This window comes from Olea europaea, unplaced genomic scaffold (assembly GCF_002742605.1).
Source record: "Olea europaea var. sylvestris unplaced genomic scaffold, O_europaea_v1 scaffold134, whole genome shotgun sequence".
Taxonomy (NCBI): domain Eukaryota; kingdom Viridiplantae; phylum Streptophyta; class Magnoliopsida; order Lamiales; family Oleaceae; genus Olea; species Olea europaea.
In genome coordinates this window covers 494554-515183 of record NW_019230887.1, presented here as the reverse complement: position 1 = coordinate 515183, position 20630 = coordinate 494554, and the positions used below count along the sequence as shown (strand labels likewise).

The 20630-nt window shown below is 36.3% G+C and overlaps 1 protein-coding gene across 1 annotated transcript in view; it reads right to left on the bottom strand.

Annotated features, from left to right (window-relative positions):
- Positions 1-1605: 1605 nt before the first annotated feature.
- The window catches only part of LOC111375127, a 32493-nt gene continuing 13468 nt past the window's right edge, over positions 1606-20630 (bottom strand). The window contains exons 17-32 of the mRNA XM_022997923.1: positions 20491-20622; positions 20253-20412; positions 19844-20179; positions 18118-18297; positions 17919-17980; positions 17087-17165; positions 7246-7395; positions 7014-7147; positions 6651-6771; positions 6498-6571; positions 3374-3518; positions 2998-3147; positions 2508-2603; positions 2328-2423; positions 2048-2250; positions 1606-1908 (exon numbers count right to left, since the gene is read on the bottom strand). Coding sequence (XP_022853691.1) covers positions 1656-1908; positions 2048-2250; positions 2328-2423; positions 2508-2603; positions 2998-3147; positions 3374-3518; positions 6498-6571; positions 6651-6771; positions 7014-7147; positions 7246-7395; positions 17087-17165; positions 17919-17980; positions 18118-18297; positions 19844-20179; positions 20253-20412; positions 20491-20622 — 2371 coding nt within the window. The 3' untranslated portion in view covers positions 1606-1655. The remainder of the gene's footprint in view (positions 1909-2047; positions 2251-2327; positions 2424-2507; positions 2604-2997; positions 3148-3373; positions 3519-6497; positions 6572-6650; positions 6772-7013; positions 7148-7245; positions 7396-17086; positions 17166-17918; positions 17981-18117; positions 18298-19843; positions 20180-20252; positions 20413-20490; positions 20623-20630) is intronic.

The following is a 20630-nucleotide window of genomic DNA, read 5'->3' as shown; positions in this document are numbered from 1 at the left end:
GCCATCACAGTTGGGGATGTTGCTAATGTGGAGGAGTTAGCGGCCACATTAGGTTGTAGGACTGTGCAACTACCTATGTCCTATCTTGGGCTCCCCTTAGGAGCACGGTTTAAAACATACACATTTGGAATAGTATTGTGGAAAGAGTGGAGATGAGGTTAGCGGGTTGGAAACGTATGTACCTCTCAAAGGGAGGCCATCTTACACTCATCAAGTCCACTCTATCGAATCTACCCACTTACTTCTTGTCATTGTTTCCTATCCTCGTTACCATGGCAAAAAGATTAGAGATGATTCAAGGGGAGTTTCTTTGGGGAGGTTTAGGGGAGGAGATGAAACTTCACTTGGTTAACTGGAGCGTAGTGTGTTTCCCCATAAAAACGGGGGGCCTCGGATTGAGGAGTCTTGTATTGTTTAATAAGGCCTTGCTGGGTAAGTGATTGTGGCGATTCGGTGTGGAGAGGAAAAGCTTTTGCAGAGAATATAGAGGCAAAATATGGTGTTCTAGAGGGGGGATGGTGCTCAATCGAGGATCGTAGTTCTTATGGGGTGAGTTTGTGGAGGTATATACGACAAGGGTGGAGAGAATTTCAGGATAGATTGACGTATGAGGTAGGGAAGGCAATACTATCAGATTCTAGGATGATTGTTGGTGTACAGATCGGCCATTAAAAGCTGAGTATCATTCCCTGTATCGTATTACTTTGATACAGCAGGCTATGGTGCATGAAGCCTTACATGCGCATAATGGGAATCCCAGCTGGAACATTGTTTTTGGGAAGGGTCTACAGGGTTAGGAATTGGATGATTATGCACTATTCCTGACTTCTTTGTATAAGGTACACGTCAAGGTGGGCGAAAGGGATCATAGCAGGTGGAGATTGGCACGCGATGATATTTTCTCAGTAAGCTCTTATTTTAGATCTTTATTGGAACTTGAGAAGAATTTATTCCCATGGAAGAAGGTATGGCATTGTAAACTACCCCTCGAGTGGCATTTTTCCTATGGACGATTGTGAAGGTACGTGTTAACGGTAGATAACCTCTGACGCAGGGGTTTCTATGTTACGAAATGGAGCTATGTGTGTCAGAGAAATGAGTAGACGATTGACCACTTGTTCATTCATTGTGACGTTGCTTGCACCCTATAGAATGATATTTTGGCTTATCAACACATAGATTGAGTGTTTCCACAATGTATGGAGGATGTTTTGAAAGTATGAGGGAGAAGATTTCGTAATAAAAATAACAAGATTGTTTGGGCCCTTGTCCCATGATGTATCATCTGAAGCATTTGGAGGGAGAGAAATAGTCGTCGTTTCAACAATAATACACGAACAACAGAACATATTAAAAAATTGTTTTATCTGACACTATATATTTGGTTTAATGCTGTGGTTATTACTCGCATAGATAGGTTGCCCAATTTCATGTCATTTCTGTCTTGTATTAATTGATAATACACTTTTTGTGTATTATCCATAATTAATAAAATATTTGATTACTTATATATATATGAGAGAGAAGAAAATAAGAGCAAATTTATTTATTTTTTCTTTTTTTCCGAGGATTTCCCAAGAGAAAAAGGTTAATTGAGCTGAAAACTATAAAAAGTCTGGTCCAATAAATTGATTAATAGAAACATCTCGATAGTATCAATTATTTTGTACATAAAGAAATGGAGACAGACTCTGAAATTCAGAACGTTTTCGAGCTGCTCTTCTGAATGGCTTTCTATTGCTCCAAAACAATCTTTCACAGCCACTATGATTTCTTATCACATCACCTCGGTCCTCGTCCATGGCCAATCGCGTCTTCTTTGAAACAGACTCCCGCTTCTGCAACTTCTTTCGTAATTCAGTTCGTCTTAAAGGTGTTTGAGGTTCTTCAAATTTACCACCAGTAAATCTGCCAAAAATTAGCAAGGAATAAGTACAAAACCCACAAAAACTCAAAGGTCGTGCTATTTATACAGTATGCTGCATTATGTCGTGCAAGAAAATTCAATAAAAGATCCAAAGCAAACAACTTAACAAGTTAAACTTACCTCTGCTGTGCTACTGGCGCCAATCCATCCATATCCTCTCCAGGTTCAAGAATACACGCTGGACAAATGTAAATCTTTGGTGTTGAAGAGATTTTCATGCAATCAAAATGATACCATTCATTGCATTTATCACAAGCAAGAACTGCTCTCTGGTCATAAGGTCTTCGACAGATGCAGTAAAGCATACTTCGGTCCCTCAGTAACTGCACCAACCAAATATAAGAACTAGAAACGAAACACAAGCACATTAACCTCCATAAATAATTTGCTATATGGGTACCTTCAGTTCCTTCACACAGTTGACAGGTAAATTTTCACCCTCAGTAATGAGTTCAAAAACTTTATCCAATCTAAGTGCTCCACCATCCATTGAGACCTGTTTGGAGAAATAAAAGCATAATTTTCATCAGACTGTTGAATGCACCTTTTGTTTTCAATTGAACACAGGAAAAAGAAGGACCTTCTTGGCTTTATCTGTCCATAGCAAGCCAATGTCCCTCAATGCCGACAGTTGCTGTCTATAATAATCTTCTGGAGGAATGCTTACGGCCAGTCCCTAAGGCAAGTTACAAGGTAAATCATGCCTGCACATCTAATAATTTGTGGGATAACAAGTCACCAGAAATCACCCTTTTCTTAAAAATATATAAAGGTCCCTCAAATATCAGTCTGTATGTCTATTAATTTACTACCTTTTAACATTTAGGCCAACCATTATCAAGGACTAAAGGTACCCGAGCACACGAGTAACTTCGGCCCCAAACTATGGATTTGAATGACATTATTTAACTCTTCCTAATGACATCATCTTTATCGTGCCTTCCATTAACACAGGAAAGAAAATTTGGTTTCAACCCCCACTACAATGCCATAAGACCATTCGGGAACGTCGTGACAAGAACAAAGAAATATGCAGTCCTTGAGAGAGTACGGATCTAGAGTGGCAATACCTCTTTAAGAAGCCGTTGAATCTGCTGAATTGTGGGCTTCTCAGCACTTTCCAGTAATTTCTGAGTTCTAATTTTCCATGAATTTCTTGCTAAAGCCAACTCAAATTTTCGGTATCCCTTACCATCACAAGTTCCTGCTAGTTCTATTGCCTATGCACAAAGAAAATACTATGACTTTATATAAATAAAAAAACAACAATTTCAATTCATGAATTACATTGTCGAAATGAAGGTGTAAAACAATAAACTTCTAATGAAAATGATGGCCTCAAGATAGACGACGAGAAATTATAAAAAAAAAAAGATTGTAAAACAACATCCATATATCAAGCAAACAATGCTAACGTTAATCAATAAGAGAACATTTAACAGATACCTTGTAAGCAATGCTCATTTTTTCAATTACTGCACTGAGATCTTTATCAAGATGAGATAAAGCAAAATCCAATAATTCTGTTAGGCAAGCATTGCATGCACGCACTTTCTCAACAATTTGGTGAAGTATCCTTCTTTCCTCAATCCTGACAAAAGAAGTGTATGAAATCACTTTAAAATAAAAATAAAGTAAAAAATGGTCCAGACCATAATTTCTTACATAACTAGGCCCTGTTTGAACCCCAATTCTTTAAAAAGACATTTTTTTCCTAAACTCACTTTCAACCGCTCATTCTCTCAATAAAATATTTTTACATGTAAATCCAAAATTTTTCCTACTTTTTAAGGGCATGTTCTCCAAAATAAATTATTACAAAATCTATTCTCCCAAAAAAAAGGAGCTCAAACAGGGGCTAGATACTACTATGTAAATAAATAACTAAATAATGCATAGTAATAAGTCGACCTATAAGTATTAATAGACAAATAGCAGTATGGATTTGAGCTCGAGAACGACAATAAGAAGAGTAAGTGAAGCAACAAGGAAAGAGCTAAAAGTCTATTCAAGGCGAAAGACTTTGATTAAGTAGAATTGGAATTTATCTAGATCCTAGTAGTTATTTGATATCTTTTTAATTCAGTTTATCTAGATAGAAAGTATGATGTTATCTTTTGTTTCAGTTTATCAGGGTAGGAAATTTGATGTTATCTTTTATTTTAGTTTATCTAGATAGAAAGTTTGTTTGGTTGCAAAGTTCTTCGCTATATAAAGAGACTCTGGGAATTGTTTTCAGCACACTTGAATTATATGGATAAAAACTTTTCCTCTTGCTCTCAATTCTTCCTTCTTTGATCCCCTTTCTCTTGAGCTTATTGTTCTTTATCAATTTTGTGCATTTCCTGCATCAGTAATAGTTGGAGACCTTATAAAAAGAATTTGATTTTCAATCTTACCAACACTGCAAAGAAATACAACTATACTGTTTTGATACTAAAAAAGGGGTAATTAGCACAAAATGTCCATACCTTTCAATCTTATTATGCAAAACGTCCCTACCTTTTATTTTTTGACATTTTCACCCTTACTTTCACATTTTATTATGGAAATCATCATTTTCGTCTATTTTCTCAATTAAAAGATATAAAGTGACGAATATGCGCTCATATTTAAATAACACAAAAATAAAGAAAAGAATCTTTTTAATTATTTATTTGAAATTTATTTGTACATTTTGTGAAAAATTTGGGAGTATAATTGTAATTTGTTCTTTATTTTTTATTTAAATAGAAGGATATATTTGTCATTTTGCAGCTTTTAATTGAGAAAATAGATGAAAATGATGATTTTCGCAACGTAATGTGAAAATAAAGGTGAATATGCCAAAAAGTGAAAGATAGGGACGTTTTGCACAATAATCTGGAAAGGTATGAACTTTTTGTGCTTAATAATTTATTTGGACTCATTTGAAATTTTTAAATTCTTTTTTTTTTTTTTTAAATATGAGGGCATATTTGTCATTTAACATTTTTTTATACAGAAAATGACATTTTCCACAATAAAAAGTGAAAATTGGAGTGAAAATGCTAAAAATGAAAGGAATGACGTTTTGCACAATTACATTGAAATGTATGGATATTTTGTGCTAATTACCCCTAAAAAATGTATATAGAAAATCATATTATCCTTCATTCTTATGTACAATGTATCTACACTCAAAAGGAGACTTAACCAAACTGTCTATATCAACTAGCACCCAGCAAACTAACTAAATACCTCCCTCCCTCTCGTATCAATAACTCTGTCATCAATTCTAATAACACTCACCATGTTAACACACAAAATTCTTCCAGAGGAAAACTCGGAGGGCAAGAACAAGGACTTTACATATAACTTCAAAGGCTAAGGCTTTGGACTACAAACTTATGTCACTCTTTCACCAATGGTCAGTTAAAGTACACGAATCCAAAATGGATCTGCTTTTGTAGGTTTTGGCTTAAGTAACACTAAATGCACAGAATTTCCGTGTAACAATGCAGAGCTAAGTGTAAGGAAAATTGTACAAAATATAAAAAACGTGAGATAATCTATGTTTAAAAAAAAAACAACAAATATTAATATCTCATCTATTTCCTCAATTTTCCATTTTATTTAATCTCAAAGAATAACCATGTTTGTGTTGCATGGTTCAAGCTCAAGATTCATGGTGGTCAACCTTCTATATATGCAATTACTGGTAGATCTTTACTTTGAAACTAATTATTGGGAGATCACCTAAACCTTAAGGGCTTGCTTGGGAGTTTTTTCTTCACCGTTTTGACCTTTTTGAGTTGCACTGTTTATGAAAGGTTGGGAAAACCGATGCATTTTAGTTTTTTTAGCACTAGTTTTGGATGGTTTCTAATTTTGGGTGGTATAAAAAATCACCCAAAATTGGTGAAGTATAATTTTAACCGTATCTCTCAACCCATCAAATCAGTGGGATTTTAAAAGTTTCTCAAATTCTCTTCAAATTTTACCCTTTATAAAATAATTATCTCGACCTATATGTTTTGTTCAAAACTAACTTGTAAGTTAAGATACAATAGCTAGTGGGCCTCAGCGGGCATTTTTCATTCTTCACCAATACTAATAATAGCACAAAAATTCACTTATAAAATATAAAATTTTAGTTATAAGTAAAGAATCACTTATGTGTAAAAATTATTTAAAAGTACAAAATTAATTTATAACTGTAAAATTTACTTTAAAAAATTCATACAAGAAATTATAAATGGAAAATTTCACTAAGAGGCACGTGTATTTCACTAAGAGGCACGTGTAATTTTATTCTTTTAAAAAAATTTCAAAATCTTAGATAATAAACTCACAAGCATGGATTGGACTGTTTTAAAAATTGCAACGAAAAACCACCCAAAACTGGTACTTTAAAAAACCCATAACTGGTATCCCAAAACTCCCAAGCAGGTCCTAAGGGAAATGTTCAACACGAGCAGAAGGGAAAAAAATTTAAGCAGTGGACCGCTTTTGAAGAATATGCTATTGCCAAATATAGAAAACAGAAAACAAAAAAGAAAAGCAAGAATTATTCGGAAATTATGAAATGAAACAAGAGAGCTATTTGTACCATAAACAAAGACCATCAGCATCAGAGAGCAGTGCAGCTAGTCGATCCAATTCAGGAAGCTTCCATCCGATTCTCTGCAAAAAACAAACAGAAGATCAGACATACTGTGACTCCACAAGAATACTGCAGGAACTTATAGAAAAGGATACAAACCAGAAGACCAGATCCCTTGAGAGGAAGTTTTGGATTCTCCACGAAATTGCAGTACAAGCAAATAAATAAGGTCGTGTCACTAGCATCTCCCAACGGCAGTTTTGTGCAATGCAAGTGGAAGCTGCGCAATAAAAGAAACATTAGGCAGACAATGATCACATCATCAGTAATACAATAATTATTTCAGAAGTTGTATCTACTAATCAGAATTAGCCTCTTTGGTCTCCCAAAAAAGGAAAAATGAGACTAATGAGACCACATCCACCATAATGGTGCAAGTCTACTAGATATGAAATGCCACAGGGAGCCACTTCCATTATTCAGAAAAGTTGAACCAAGCAACTATGGACCTAGAAACCTCACCAGTCCTTGCAAATAGAACAAGTCAAAAGCTCTTGATCATTGATATCACTGCAGCAGCATATGCATAAAGTTCCTGCTTCGCTATTCTTAGATTTTTTGAACACGCCAAATGATCTATCAAGAGTTTTCTCTATCTGCACAAAGTTTAAAAGCTTCATTAAGAACGATATTGAAACTATAACTAGCAAGCAGATTTTCATCAAACAAGTAAAAGAAATTGATATACACAAACCTCTAGCAGAGTACTGATCGGCGCATTCCCATTTCCAGTTGAAGGCTTAATTATGTCCTCAAAGCATCGTTTCCACTGTAGAATTTTTTCAACTTCAGAGTATACCTTCTCCAGTTCTACACAACTGAAGGCCTCAGCAGTTCCATGTTCCTGAATGTTTGAATTGGCAGTTCAAAAATAAGTCAACAAAAAATGGTGATGTCAAAATACAAAAGAACACAAATGTTTCTAATTTTTCTCCTAAATAGATATACTACTTGCTGCACAAAACATTGTATGGATGGAATAGAACATGCTACCACGTCATCCATCTGATCTAACTCACTCTCACTCCCCACAACCAAGGAATTTAAAGGAAAGAAAGAAAAAAAGAAATAACACTACTAGTCTTTTCCAAAAAGAAAACATCTTTATTGGAATGCCCAACTACTTGTACAGAGAGAAGTAAGGCAGCAAGATGCAAAATCTTTTATGGAGCTTTCACCTACACTACAATTGCAACAGAAACCTCTTATTAAGCGCAGCACCAGCTGGTTTAGTGTGTGTACTGTGTAAGGAACCAACTAGGTAGCTGGATTGGGAGCATTTTGTAGGAATCCCGAATCAATCATGGGATTATTGTATTTTATGTTTATGGTATAATTATCTTTAAGTTAGGAATAGAAGATTATTTTCCTTTTTTTTCTACCATGTATGGTGTATATATTGAGGCTAGTTGTATTGAAATTATATTGAGAAATAAAGAATAAAATTTCTCTCTCACTTTGTCCATATGGTATCAGAGCATGGGAGAAACTAAACCCAACAATCAATGGCTGAAAACGCAGCCCACAGTAAGGAATCAGTTTTCTCCGAATTAGAAACCAGCAAGGTCGACCCTGTCACCACCATGAATTCAATTGGAATTGATAGTTCCTCCTTCCAACTCACCGTGGAAAAATTCAATGGTACAAACTACAGGGAATGGGCTCAATCCATCAAATTGGTGGTCAATGGGAAAGGAAAAATTAGTTATTGTAGAAAACATCCAAATATGGAAACAATATTGGGGATCGGAATTGTGATTTTGTATTTTAGGATAATTGGTTTATTATTTTCTTTCCTTATTAGGCAAATTATTTTTCCTTCTTTCCTTTCAATTGATGTACTATAAATTGTTTGTATTACTGCTGAAATAATTAATATACCCAAAAAATTCCTTCCAACAATTGTCTTCATGGTATCAGAGCCTCAGTTTCTCTAACCTAGCATCTCAATGGTGGAATTCCCCGCCAACAGCAAGGAGTCGACAACCCCTGCAATGTCTGACTTCGAAGCAGAGACCGCCCCCTCAATTGGTAATGGGATGGAGACTTCTTCCTTCCATCTAATGGTAGAAAAATTGAATGGAAGGAATTATCGAGAATGATCCCAATCTATAAAATTAGTAATTGACGGCAAAGGGAAATTGGATTACCTTACCCGTGAGACCAAGAAACCAACTGAGAGTGTCATACTACAGAAGTGGAAGTCGAAAAATTCCATGGTAATTGCCTCGTTGGTGAATTCCATGAAACCGGCAATCGGAAAGACGTACCTATTTCTCCCAACTACAAAAGATGTTTGGGATGCAGTGAGAGATACCTACTCCGATTCGGAAGATATTTCACATATTTTCGAGATTAAAACTCGATTGTAGCAGACCCGGCAAGGCTCGAGAGATGTAACGGACTACTATATGGAAATGGTTGCTTTTTGGCAAGAATTAGACCTCAGTGGAGAGGAGGAGTGGAAGTGTGGAGATGATTGCATCTTGTACAAGAAGATGCAGGAGAGTCTATGAATTACTTGCAGGGCTAAATCGTGAGCTAGATGATGTTTGAGGCCGAATATTGGGTCGGCAATCACTACCTCCCACTCGCGAGGTGTTCCTTGAGGTCTGACGTTAAGAGGCGCACCGGCAAGTGATGATGAAGGAAAGCTCCGGGGACGCGTCTACCTTAGCCACAAGCAAATCTCAGAATTTGAAAAATAATGGACAGATAAACTGGGTACTAGGGACTGGGTCTTCCAAAATAAATGGGCTTGCTGGATTGGGCCTATTAAATTACATGGGCAGATTTGGGTCAGATAATAACACTGGTGGAGGATTTAGGCTAGCTGGACTTGGAGGTGGAGGATTTGGGCCAGCTGGACTTGGAGGTGGAAATTTGGCCTATCATCAAAAGGAAGTATTGATGGATCCAACCCAAAATTGCGAGGACGACCTTGGTGTGAGCATTGTCGTAGGTAGGGACATAAAGAAGACAACACATGTTGGGAAATTCATGGAAAACCCACTGATTAGAAACCCAAAAATATACTAGGAGCCGAGGGTATCAAACCGAAACAGAAAATAATCGAACTTCTGGTGGTGCTTTCAATTTAGAACAATTAGAGCAACTTTACTAAGTGTCCTCAAGCCTTCAAACACCTTGTCAACAGTCCCCTCAAGGTCCTTCTAGCTCTCTTGCTCACAAAGGTAACTTTCTTAGAGCCTTAAGCACCTCACGATCAAAAACTGTTTGGATTATTTATTCCGGTGCGTCCGATCACATGACGGACTCATATCACATAATCTCTTACACTACCTGTGCGGGAAACATTAAAGTAAAAATTACAGATGGCTCACTCTCATCTTTTGCAAGAAAATAGAGTATTCAAATCTCTGAGTCCATAAGACTGAATTTTGTACTTCATGTCCCAAATTTGGCCTGTAATTTGTTATCTGTTAGTCGGTTGACAAAAAATTCTAATTGCTCTCCTAAATTCTTTCCATCTTACTGTATCTTTCAGGATCTTTCATCGAGGAAGACGTTTGGCAGTGCTAAGCAGTTTGAGGGACTATACTACTTTTGAGGCAGCTAATATGAGTAAACCAAGTCATATATTAGACTGTAATTCTGCATCTACCTCTAGAGATAGTGAACCTTTGTTATGGCACAACAGATTGGAACACCCTAGCTTGAAATACTTGAAAAATGTACTCCCTTCCATTTTCAATAATAAAACTTCTGTTGAGATTCAATGCGAAAGTTGTGAGTGCACAAAACATAAGCGCACATCCTTTCTAGCTTCCACATACAAACCATCTAAACCTTTTGCCATGATTCATAGTGATTTATGGGTCCTTCCCGCTACCCTAATCAGACCCAAAAGAATTGGTTTGTCACATTTATAGAAGACCACACTCAAGTATGCTGGGTTTACCTCCTAAAAGAAAAAATGGATGTTCGTTCCGTGTTCATCAATTTTCACCCTATGATTCAAACTCAATTTCAAACGCCACTCCAAATTCTGTGCATTGACAATGGCACAAAATACTTTAATACTGCATTACACGACTATCTAAAAAAAATAGGATAGTTCACCAAAGTTCATGCGCCAACAATCCCCGACAGAATGGGGTTTCTGAGCGAAAAAATAGGCACCTACTCGAAGTTGCCCGTGCTTTAATATTCACTACATACATGCCAAAGACATTTTGGGAGGATGCCATTTTAACTTCTGCATATCTCATCAATTGAATGCCTAGCCAAACTATCTCTTTCGACTCACCCATACATAGACTCCAACAGTACTTCCCGACCACCCACCTCAATTCCAACCTACCTTTCAAAGTATTTGGTAGCACTACATTTGTACATATTCACTCTTATCTTCAAAATAAACATGAACCACGCGCAATCAAATGTGCGTTTCTTGGATACTCACCTACACAAAAAGTAGGGCTGGGCAAATTTCCGGAATCGACCGAACCGAACCCGAGGATTCTTGTCAAATTAAATACCCAAACGGGTATCTGAATTGAGAACCGACGAGTACGGTTCGATTCTCGATTCTAGACCAAGAACCGAAGAGCCGAATAAGAACCGAATCTTTCTAATTTTTTTTTTATATTGAGTAAATCAAATTATTTTAATTTTAATTTTTTTTAAACAAATTAACAAATTAATGATTTCTAAATCCAAATTTTTGGCCCAATAATTTATTTCATTTCTAATTTTTTAATTTTTGACCCAATTACCCATTTTATTGTTTCATTTCTTTGCCAAACAAGATCAAATCCACTAAATAACCCTAAACACCTACACTAAAGTGCAAAACGTTGTCTCGACTCTCGCACTCACTCTCGCAGCCTCGCTAATATTCCAAAACCTATACAATTGTCGGCCGACACTCTGACCTTCGATCGAAGCTGTGACTTCCGCCGACCGAAGATTTGATCGTAACGATCATTTGAACAAGGTAGTTTACTAGTCTCTGACATTCCAAAACCATTGAATGCATCATTAGTCGTATTTATATAACGTTGTTATAAATGTTAAAAAATTTAATTATATTACAGAACCGAAACGAACCCGAACGGTTCCATAATTATATTTGGACCCGACGGTTCCATTTACTAGACACCCGAAAAGTTTGGTTCGGTTCGGTTCTAAAGAGAATCGAACCGAACCGACTCGCGCCCACCCCTAACAAAAAGATTACAAGTGTTATGACCCATCCAACAAAAAAATCTACATCAGCCTCGATGTCACCTTTTTCGAGAACACCCCCTACAACAAAAACCCTCATCTCCAGGGAGAGAATATGAGTGAAGATCGGTTATCAAATCTAGAATTCTTAGAAATTGATCTTTCCCCATTTGAACTAACACATACAAGACTTATCAATCTACCTTCTAATGTGCCATATACAAGAGGAAACTTGAATTCAGGGGGAGATGATGGAAAACGTAGTGACAAATAGTTATTGGTTTACTCAAGAAAGCCAAAATCAAGGTACAAGGAAACTCTTACACTTGAGATACCAAGAGAGTCAAAACCGGTGATGGGACCTGATGAGAACTCGTCCAATGAATCTTTGGATCTGGATTTACCTATTGCTATCAAAAAACAAATTCAGTCATGTACTCTCCACCCTATTTCAAAATTCACTTCTTATAATGTCTTTCTACAAAGTTTCGTACTTTCACAACTAACCTTGATAAAACAGATATACTGTTAAATATTCAAGAGGCCTTGGGATCAATTAAATGGAGAGAAGCGGTAATGGAAGAAATGAATGCTTTGAGAAAAGATGAGACTTGGAAAGTGGTAAACTTAACGAAGGGAAAGAGTCCCGTAGGGTGCAAATGGGTCTTCAATGTAAGCAGATGGGAGAATAGGATGCTATAAGACACGTTTGGTTGCCAAACGATACACTCAAACCTACGGCATCGACTACACTGAAACATTCACACCGATGAAAAACTTAATACAGTACGAGTTCTCTTATCATTGGCAATAAATCCAAACTGGCCGCTTCAATAGCTAGATATTAAGATTGCTTTTTTTTAATGGGGAATTAGAAGAAGTTTACATGACAACACCACCAGGAAAATCAAATGTGTAAATTGAAAATTTTTTTATATAGACTTGAGCAATCACCGAAAGCGTGGTTCGATAGATTTGCAAAGGTACTAAAGAGGCAACGATATCAATAAGGACAGTCAGATCACACCATCCTCTTCCAACATTTCAGAGATGAGACAAAAACTATCCTAATTGCGTGCTTAGATGATATAATCCTAACAGAGGATAACATAGCTGAAATGGAAAGTCTAAGAAGTGTTTAGCTGCTGAATTTGAGGTAAAAAAATCTAGGACAAATGCGATATTTTTTAGGGATGGAGGTTGCAAGATATATATATATAAAAAGAAAAGGTGTCGGCGTTTCCAAAAAGGAAATACATTCTCGACCTGTTGATCGAAACTAGCATGCTGGGATGCAAACCAAGCGACACACCTATTGAGGTAGAAGAATTGCCAAAGGACACAGGGAACTCAGTGAAAATAGGCAAATATTAAAGACTAGTCGCACCCTCAACTTCGAAACTCCCCTTCTAAATTTCCAGACCTTCCCTAACTCTCGCCTCAACTCCTAACTTACCCTAAGAGTGTTTGGATGTATAGCTTTTGTACAAACACTCTCAGCATCGAAATAAACTCGAACCTCTTGCAGTTAAGTGTGTATTTATTGGCTATTCACCTACACAAAAAAGGTATAAATGCTAGTCCTATCACCAAAAGATTATTTGTGAGTCTTGATATCACTTTCTTCAAAAATCATCCATACTTCCAAAAATCCTCTCTTCAGGGTGACAACATAAGTGAAGATCGATTTTTGGAAATCTCTCTTAATCCCTCTGAATCCATCACCGAACATGCAACACCATCCTTTGAATCCATCACTAAGCATACACCACCACTTTATCCCAACATGCCATCGATAGAAGGAAACTTAAACTCAGGAGGAGAACAGAAAGAAAGTATGGTAAAGAAACAATAGTTTACTCAAGAAGGCAAAAGCCAAAGTATGACCTCACACTCAAAGCACCAAGAGAGTCAAAACCAGTGATGGCTCCAGTACTTTATGAGCTTCCTCCAAAATCATCTGATACTGATCTATCTATTGCTCTCAAAATACAAACACGGTCATAAACCCTCCATCCTATCTCAAAGTATGTCTCTTATAAAGATATGTCTCTAGTTTTTCAGTCTTTTATTGTTGACCTTGACGGTAAAAAAATTTCAAAAAATATCCAAGAAGCCTTGGAAATTCCCAAGTGGAGAAACAGTAACAGAAGAAATGAAAGCCTTGGAAACAAATGAAACTTGTGATGTGATGGAACTATCGAAAGGAAAGAAGCCTGTCAAGTGCAAATGGATGTTCATTGTAAAATATAAAGCAGTCTAGACAATAGAAAGGTACAAAACTCGCCTAGTCGCAAAGGGATATACTCAAACGTATTGTATAGATTACACAGAAACTTTTGCACCGGTTGCAAAACTGAATACAATTCATGCCCTTCTATCACCAAAAGCAAACTTGAATTGGCCACCCCAGCAACTTGACATTAAGAATGCATTCCTGAATGGGCAATTGAATGAAGAAGTCTATATGATGCTACCACCAGGATTCTCTAAAAAAGGTGAAGAAAACAAAGCATGCAAACTGAAAAAATCTCTGTACGGTCTCAAACAATCACTTAGAGCATGGTTTGAAACCCTCCATCCTATCTCAAAGTATGTCTCTTATAAAGATATGTCTCTAGTTTTTCAGTCTTTTATTGTTGACCTTGACGGTAAAAAAATTTCAAAAAATATCCAAGAAGCCTTGGAAATTCCCAAGTGGAGGAACAGTAACAGAAGAAATGAAAGCCTTGGAAACAAATGAAACTTGTGATGTGATGGAACTATCGAAAGGAAAGAAGCCTGTCAAGTGCAAATGGATGTTCATTGTAAAATATAAAGCAGTCTAGACAATAGAAAGGTACAAAACTCGCCTAGTCGCAAAGGGATATACTCAAACGTATTGTATAGATTACACAGAAACTTTTGCACCGGTTGCAAAACTGAATACAATTCATGCCCTTCTATCACCAAAAGCAAACTTGAATTGGCCACCCCAGCAACTTGACATTAAGAATGCATTCCTGAATGGGCAATTGAATGAAGAAGTCTATATGATGCTACCACCAGGATTCTCTAAGAAAGGTGAAGAAAACAAAGCATGCAAACTGAAAAAATCTCTGTACGGTCTCAAACAATCACCTAGAGCAGGGTTTGCAAATTTGCAAAAGTGTTGAAAAATCATAAATACCAACAAGAACAATCAAATCACACTATGTTTTTCAAAATATTTGAAGATGGGACAAAGGCCATTCTCATCGTATATGTTAATGACAATCATCACCGGGGATAATACAGTTGAGATAGAGAGACTAAAAGGCATTCTAACCACAGAATTTGAAGTAAAAGACCTAAGGCAGATGAGATACTTCTTGGGGATGGAAGTAGCTAGATCAAAGAAGGGTATTAGTGTCTCACAACAAAAATATGTCCTAGATCTCTTGACTGAAATAGGTATGCTTGGGTATAAACCAAGTGACCCCCTATAGATTCTGAAAAAAGGACAAACAATATAGGATAATTGGTTGATAAAGACATATACCTGCGACTGTTTGGAAAGCTAATTTACCTTCATACACTAGACCTGACATTGCATTCGTGGTTAATGTGACAAGCCAACACATGCATTCTTCAAAGGAAGCTCACCTAGAAGCAGTATGCAATATTCTAAGATATCTCAAAGTTCTTTGAGAAAATGACTGTTGTTCAAGAAAAAAAATAAAAATAAATAAATAAATAAAAAAAGAGACAAATATTCTCTGATGGTGATTGGCAGGAGCAACAGAAGATAGAAGATCAACCACTGGTTATTGTACTTTTGTATAGGGAAACTTGGTGACCTAGAGAGGTAAAAAACAAAATGTAGTAGCCAGAAGTAGCGCGGAAGCAAAATTCAGAGCGGCTGCTTAAGGAATGTGTGAAGGCTTCTGGTTAAAAAAAAACTCTGGGAAAAACTACAAGTCACAATCTCAATTAAGCTTTACTGTGATAACAAAGCAGCTATCAATATTTCATTCAACCCAGTCCAACATGACAGAACCAAACATGTTGAAAAAAAAAGTTGAAAATGGGATCATTTGCATGATCTACGTCCCTACCAAAGAACAAACAACAAATGTGTTCACTAAGGGACTACACAAACAAACTTCCGATGATTTCATCTACAAGTTGATATGATCAATATCTACGATCCAAGTAAATGAGGAGTGTAGGAATCCCGAATCAATCATGAGATTATTGTATTTTATGTTTATGGTATAATTACTTTAAGTTAGGGAAGATTTTTTCTTCTTTAGTTAGAATATTATTTTCCTTTTTTCTACCATGTCTGGTGTATATATTGAGGCAAGTTGTATTGGAATTATATTGAGAAATAGAGAATAAAATTTCTCTCTCACTTTGTCCATACATTTTTAGATAGAGCAAGCATTCTAGTCTCCACTTAAGAATACAAAACCTACATTTATTAACTAAATTATAATCCAAAGAGAAGCTATAATGGGTCAAAAATTATGTGCCCTTAGTTAATCTAATTTTACCTTTCAAAACAAGAGGGTCAAAAGTTAAAATCATTCATGCCATTATAAAAATAGAAATCAACAAAAAGGGGGATTCACAAGAGAATGCACACAATAATCAAAGAAAAGCAAGATAGTATAACGACCAAATATGTTATGCCAACAGTAAGGGTGAGCAGCCCAAGAGTTAAACACCCTAGGATTCCTACCCTCCCCTTCAAAACTCTTTCCGAAATTTTTCGTTTCATCTTGCCTTCTGAGTACAAGGGCCAATACTTTAGAGGGTCTCAAAAAAATTCATCAATGTGGCATTTAAAGGCACTCATGGCCCAAGTTGCCAGGATTTCCAATCTGGTTAGCCAGAACAAAATTGCAACTTCTGGTGAATTTGCAACTTCCAGGTATAAATCTTAATATGGTCCCATGTTTTTTTTTCAAGATTGCCTTTCAATAATGCCAAATTTGCCCCTAATCTCTAAAATCCTAAAAACATTCACATATTTTCTTAACTTCTACATATGTTCTTTTCAAAATACCAAATTTTGTATTAGTTTAGAAATCCAAAGAAACCTTCAACCCCACTGCACATTTCATCTTTGCGTGGCACAATCAGCAATCCAAGCACACTGCAAACCAAATTGATGTGCGTTCAAGGTAACTTCTACCCAATGTACAGTATGAGGAACATCTTATCGGCTGAGAACTACATCCAAAAAGAGATTAACGCCTCACCCGAATGCTTTGATCCAATTTACAAAGGATCTCCCCAAGGAGAGCACCATAGTGAATGCCAAACAATTTTAAAAGGATGCTACAGTCACAACCAAATAAAAGATTTAATCAGCTTACCTTCAGCTGCAACAATATATTCCATGATCGGTCTTCAGATCCAAGTCCAAAAAATAGATGCACTTGCTCCAGCCACAAACTATAAACACATTGCAAATGTATCACAGAACCATAATTCAAAGACGCAGAGAGAGAAGACAGTAATCTCTCCTGAAATAGCAACTTAAAGATACTAATGAAATACAAATGCATAAGATGAAATTCCAGACTTGACAATCTCTCTTTTTGTTCAACCAGGAATACTAGCCTTGAGGATAATATCCATAAGGCAGATAACAGACTGAATCACAATATAGCCAACTTTTGGGAAACGAACTTAAACCAAAATTTGTATGCATCAAATTGATAAATCTTAATATTTATCATGATAAACTGCTAATCCACACTTTTCTTTTGTACCGAGTAGAATTGGGGAAGGAAAGATTAGGCTTCGTGAACTACCAAATATTGCACTAGTTACAAAAGATAAAAGAACATAAACAAGACGGGCAGTACATGTTAGTTGATCTCAACATAGTAATCCCTGCCAATGTAATTACTCCTGTTTTATGTTTAAATAGAAAAATTGTGCTACTTATTCCACTTTCTTATCCTTATCAAGAACAACCTAAGGTCAAAGCACTTATTTATGTGGAAACAAGTGCATCTGCCTAGCGCCAATGGCTGGTATAAACAGTCATCTAAAGCCATGGCACCACTGGCTGGCATAAACAGTCATCTAAAGCCATGGAAGCTACTTTCTTTCACTCAAAACCAGATGAATAATTCAACTATGAAGGATAAAAATATCTAAAGTGGGACCAAAATGCTGCAATTAGAAGAGACGACTCACTTATGTTTGTGAATAGAATTCTGAAGTTGATCAACAATAATCGGGAATGGAACACAGATTTTCTGCAATTTCAAGATGTTATATGTATCATGTATGTTTCCAAAGACCCACAGACGATTAAGCAAAGAGTACGAGTAGATATATATTTTCTGGATTCTAAAGGTTTGTAGACCAAAAGCAATCTAATAACGTTAGATACCTCGTATAGAAGAACTACTTCTTCAGCACTGATCAGCTCAAATTGTCCACAATTATGAGGAGCAAGAACTTGAAGGGCCTTCCAAAGCCAACGTATTCCACCTATCAACTTGCCCCATAAAGCACAGGACTTGAAGGTTGCAGGAAGTTTTGGAGCATCCTCTAATGTCATCTCAACTTCCTAAAACCATAACAAATGATATGATACATGATCCTCCAATTATGGGAAGAAAAGTCATAAACCAAATTCAAAAAGTAGCACGTCCAATTAGTCCAATAAAATCAATCAGGAGAAACGGTAAGCACTAATTACAAAAATTATTACATTTCATAATGAAAGGAGTCAAAAAGTTATGCTGAAATAACCAAATTAATTTGTCTTGAATCACGAAGAGAAGACCATAAATATGATGCAAAAGAACAAATGATCGCCTTTGAATGGATTAGAAGTAATAAAACTTCATATTCAACAATTCACTGTTCATGTGAAGGCTGTATAAAATTACAACCACAGACTTTCCCCGTCTTGTCCATTCGCTCAAGGGCTATTCTTGCACTGTTAGCTTACGTACATGTCCACTAGGGGTTAGGCCCCAACGTGGATTTATTTTGATTCCCTAGCAATTCAAGTTAAGTATACGTAAGCGAACAGTACACGTAATTGCCCCTGCTCAAATGGGAAAGATGTAGAAAGTTCGTGGTCATTATAAAAAAACGAGCATTTTGTTGAGCATTCAGGATTGAAAAGAAAGTCAAACCCAGACATTTTACACATTCTAATAAAGGCAATAGAGAACCAACTAGTTCAGTAACCTACAGATTTCCTGGAAGGACTTGAAACCAAAACTAACAGTCCCTGGACATCAAAACCATACCTTACTTTCATAAACCCACAAAAAAAAAAAAAGGCTGCTTCTTGGTATGCGTATAGTAAGGACAAGATGAAAAATTATGTTTTTAAGATGAAGACAGTCAAATAAATTTGAACAAGTTTCAGCAAATTCATGTTAAAAAATGTGCCTCTTTAAGAGCCAACAACAATTTCAATCATCCTCACATATAAAAGCCTCGTCTTCTTCACATTATTAGCAGACTAAATTCAAGAAAATGCACTTCGGTGTGCCAATTTATGAAGCCGACCTATCTAAAAAGAACATTAGGTCCGTCACCGTCAAACAGAGTACAAAAATTTCTTCTAAAAGAACTATAAAAATAAATGTAGAAACGAATTTCAAGGTCTGGGACATTACAAAGGACAGATTAACAACGTACACATATTTCCAAAAGAGGAAATTGTACCTTTGAAGTAAAGTAGGAACCAAAAAATCAGCAATTTCTTTAAAAAGAAAATAAAAAGAGACTAATATTGAGAAAACCAAGGAGAAAATTGGCAATTTTGCTTTTACTGCTTACTTAGACTTTCTTTGCCTCTTGTTTATAATCAATCAGACCACTTTTTATCTACAAATTTCATAGAATGCACAAGTACTACCCACTTATCCACCACTCACTTCTATCCATTTATAACTTAGAACGGATTATAAACAACTTTCAAACATGCTTTTAATGTAGCGAACAAATATGCTGGAAGTAAAAGACACTTCAACACAAGTCTCATTAGATAAACAAGAGCTCCATACACCAAGATAATAGGGAGATAAGAAAGAAAGATCATGTTAAATTTATCAATGCATATTCATAATTTTGTAAACAAGACTAATATTCACCTCACAGGTAGGAACAACAGCAGAGAATGAGAGGGTCTTGATGCACCACTGCAGAGTGAAACGAGCATCTTGAAGTTTTGGGATCATGTTGAGCTCAAGACCAAAAGAAAAACCAGCTTCCATGGTGGGCTTTAGTGAAAGAAGACATTTTTGAAATCTGGGAATAAGACAGCTGGTATTCCCATCACCAATACTATCAATCTTCCACAAATTCTCTGCATCCTGCAGTAAAGAGCTGGCATCTTGCTCCCACTCAATGCACTTCTTTAAAACTTCTTCAGCAACTGAACATTCATCCAAATATACCTTCAGCAACTTTGACTCAGCCACCAAATTCTGCAGTATTCCAAAAATTGTCATGCCACGTTCTTTAATCTTACAAATAAATCATCAACAGAACCATGACAACCTTTAAGGCCTCAACTTTGAGGAGAGAATTTGAGGCTGATATGATGGGTAAATCATGAGACAGAAATGGCTTCAACTTGTCTAACCAAGCCTTGGCCGTTGACACTGCATCCTTGACATGGATAAGAGAAGGTAGAATAATACATATATCCTCAGAAACCCTACAAATGATTCAGATATCAGAATCAGAGCATCAGCACAATACTCAAGTTAAGGTAAGAAAAATACGGATTCAAAACCTTAAAATATCCTCGAATTCAGACATCTGTGCTTTACTAGCAAGAGCATGCTTTGCTTTCTCTTCCCACTGCAAGGCAACTGCATGTCTTCTAGATATATCAACAAATAGCTTCTCCTTTTCAATCTGTAGTCTATGTGG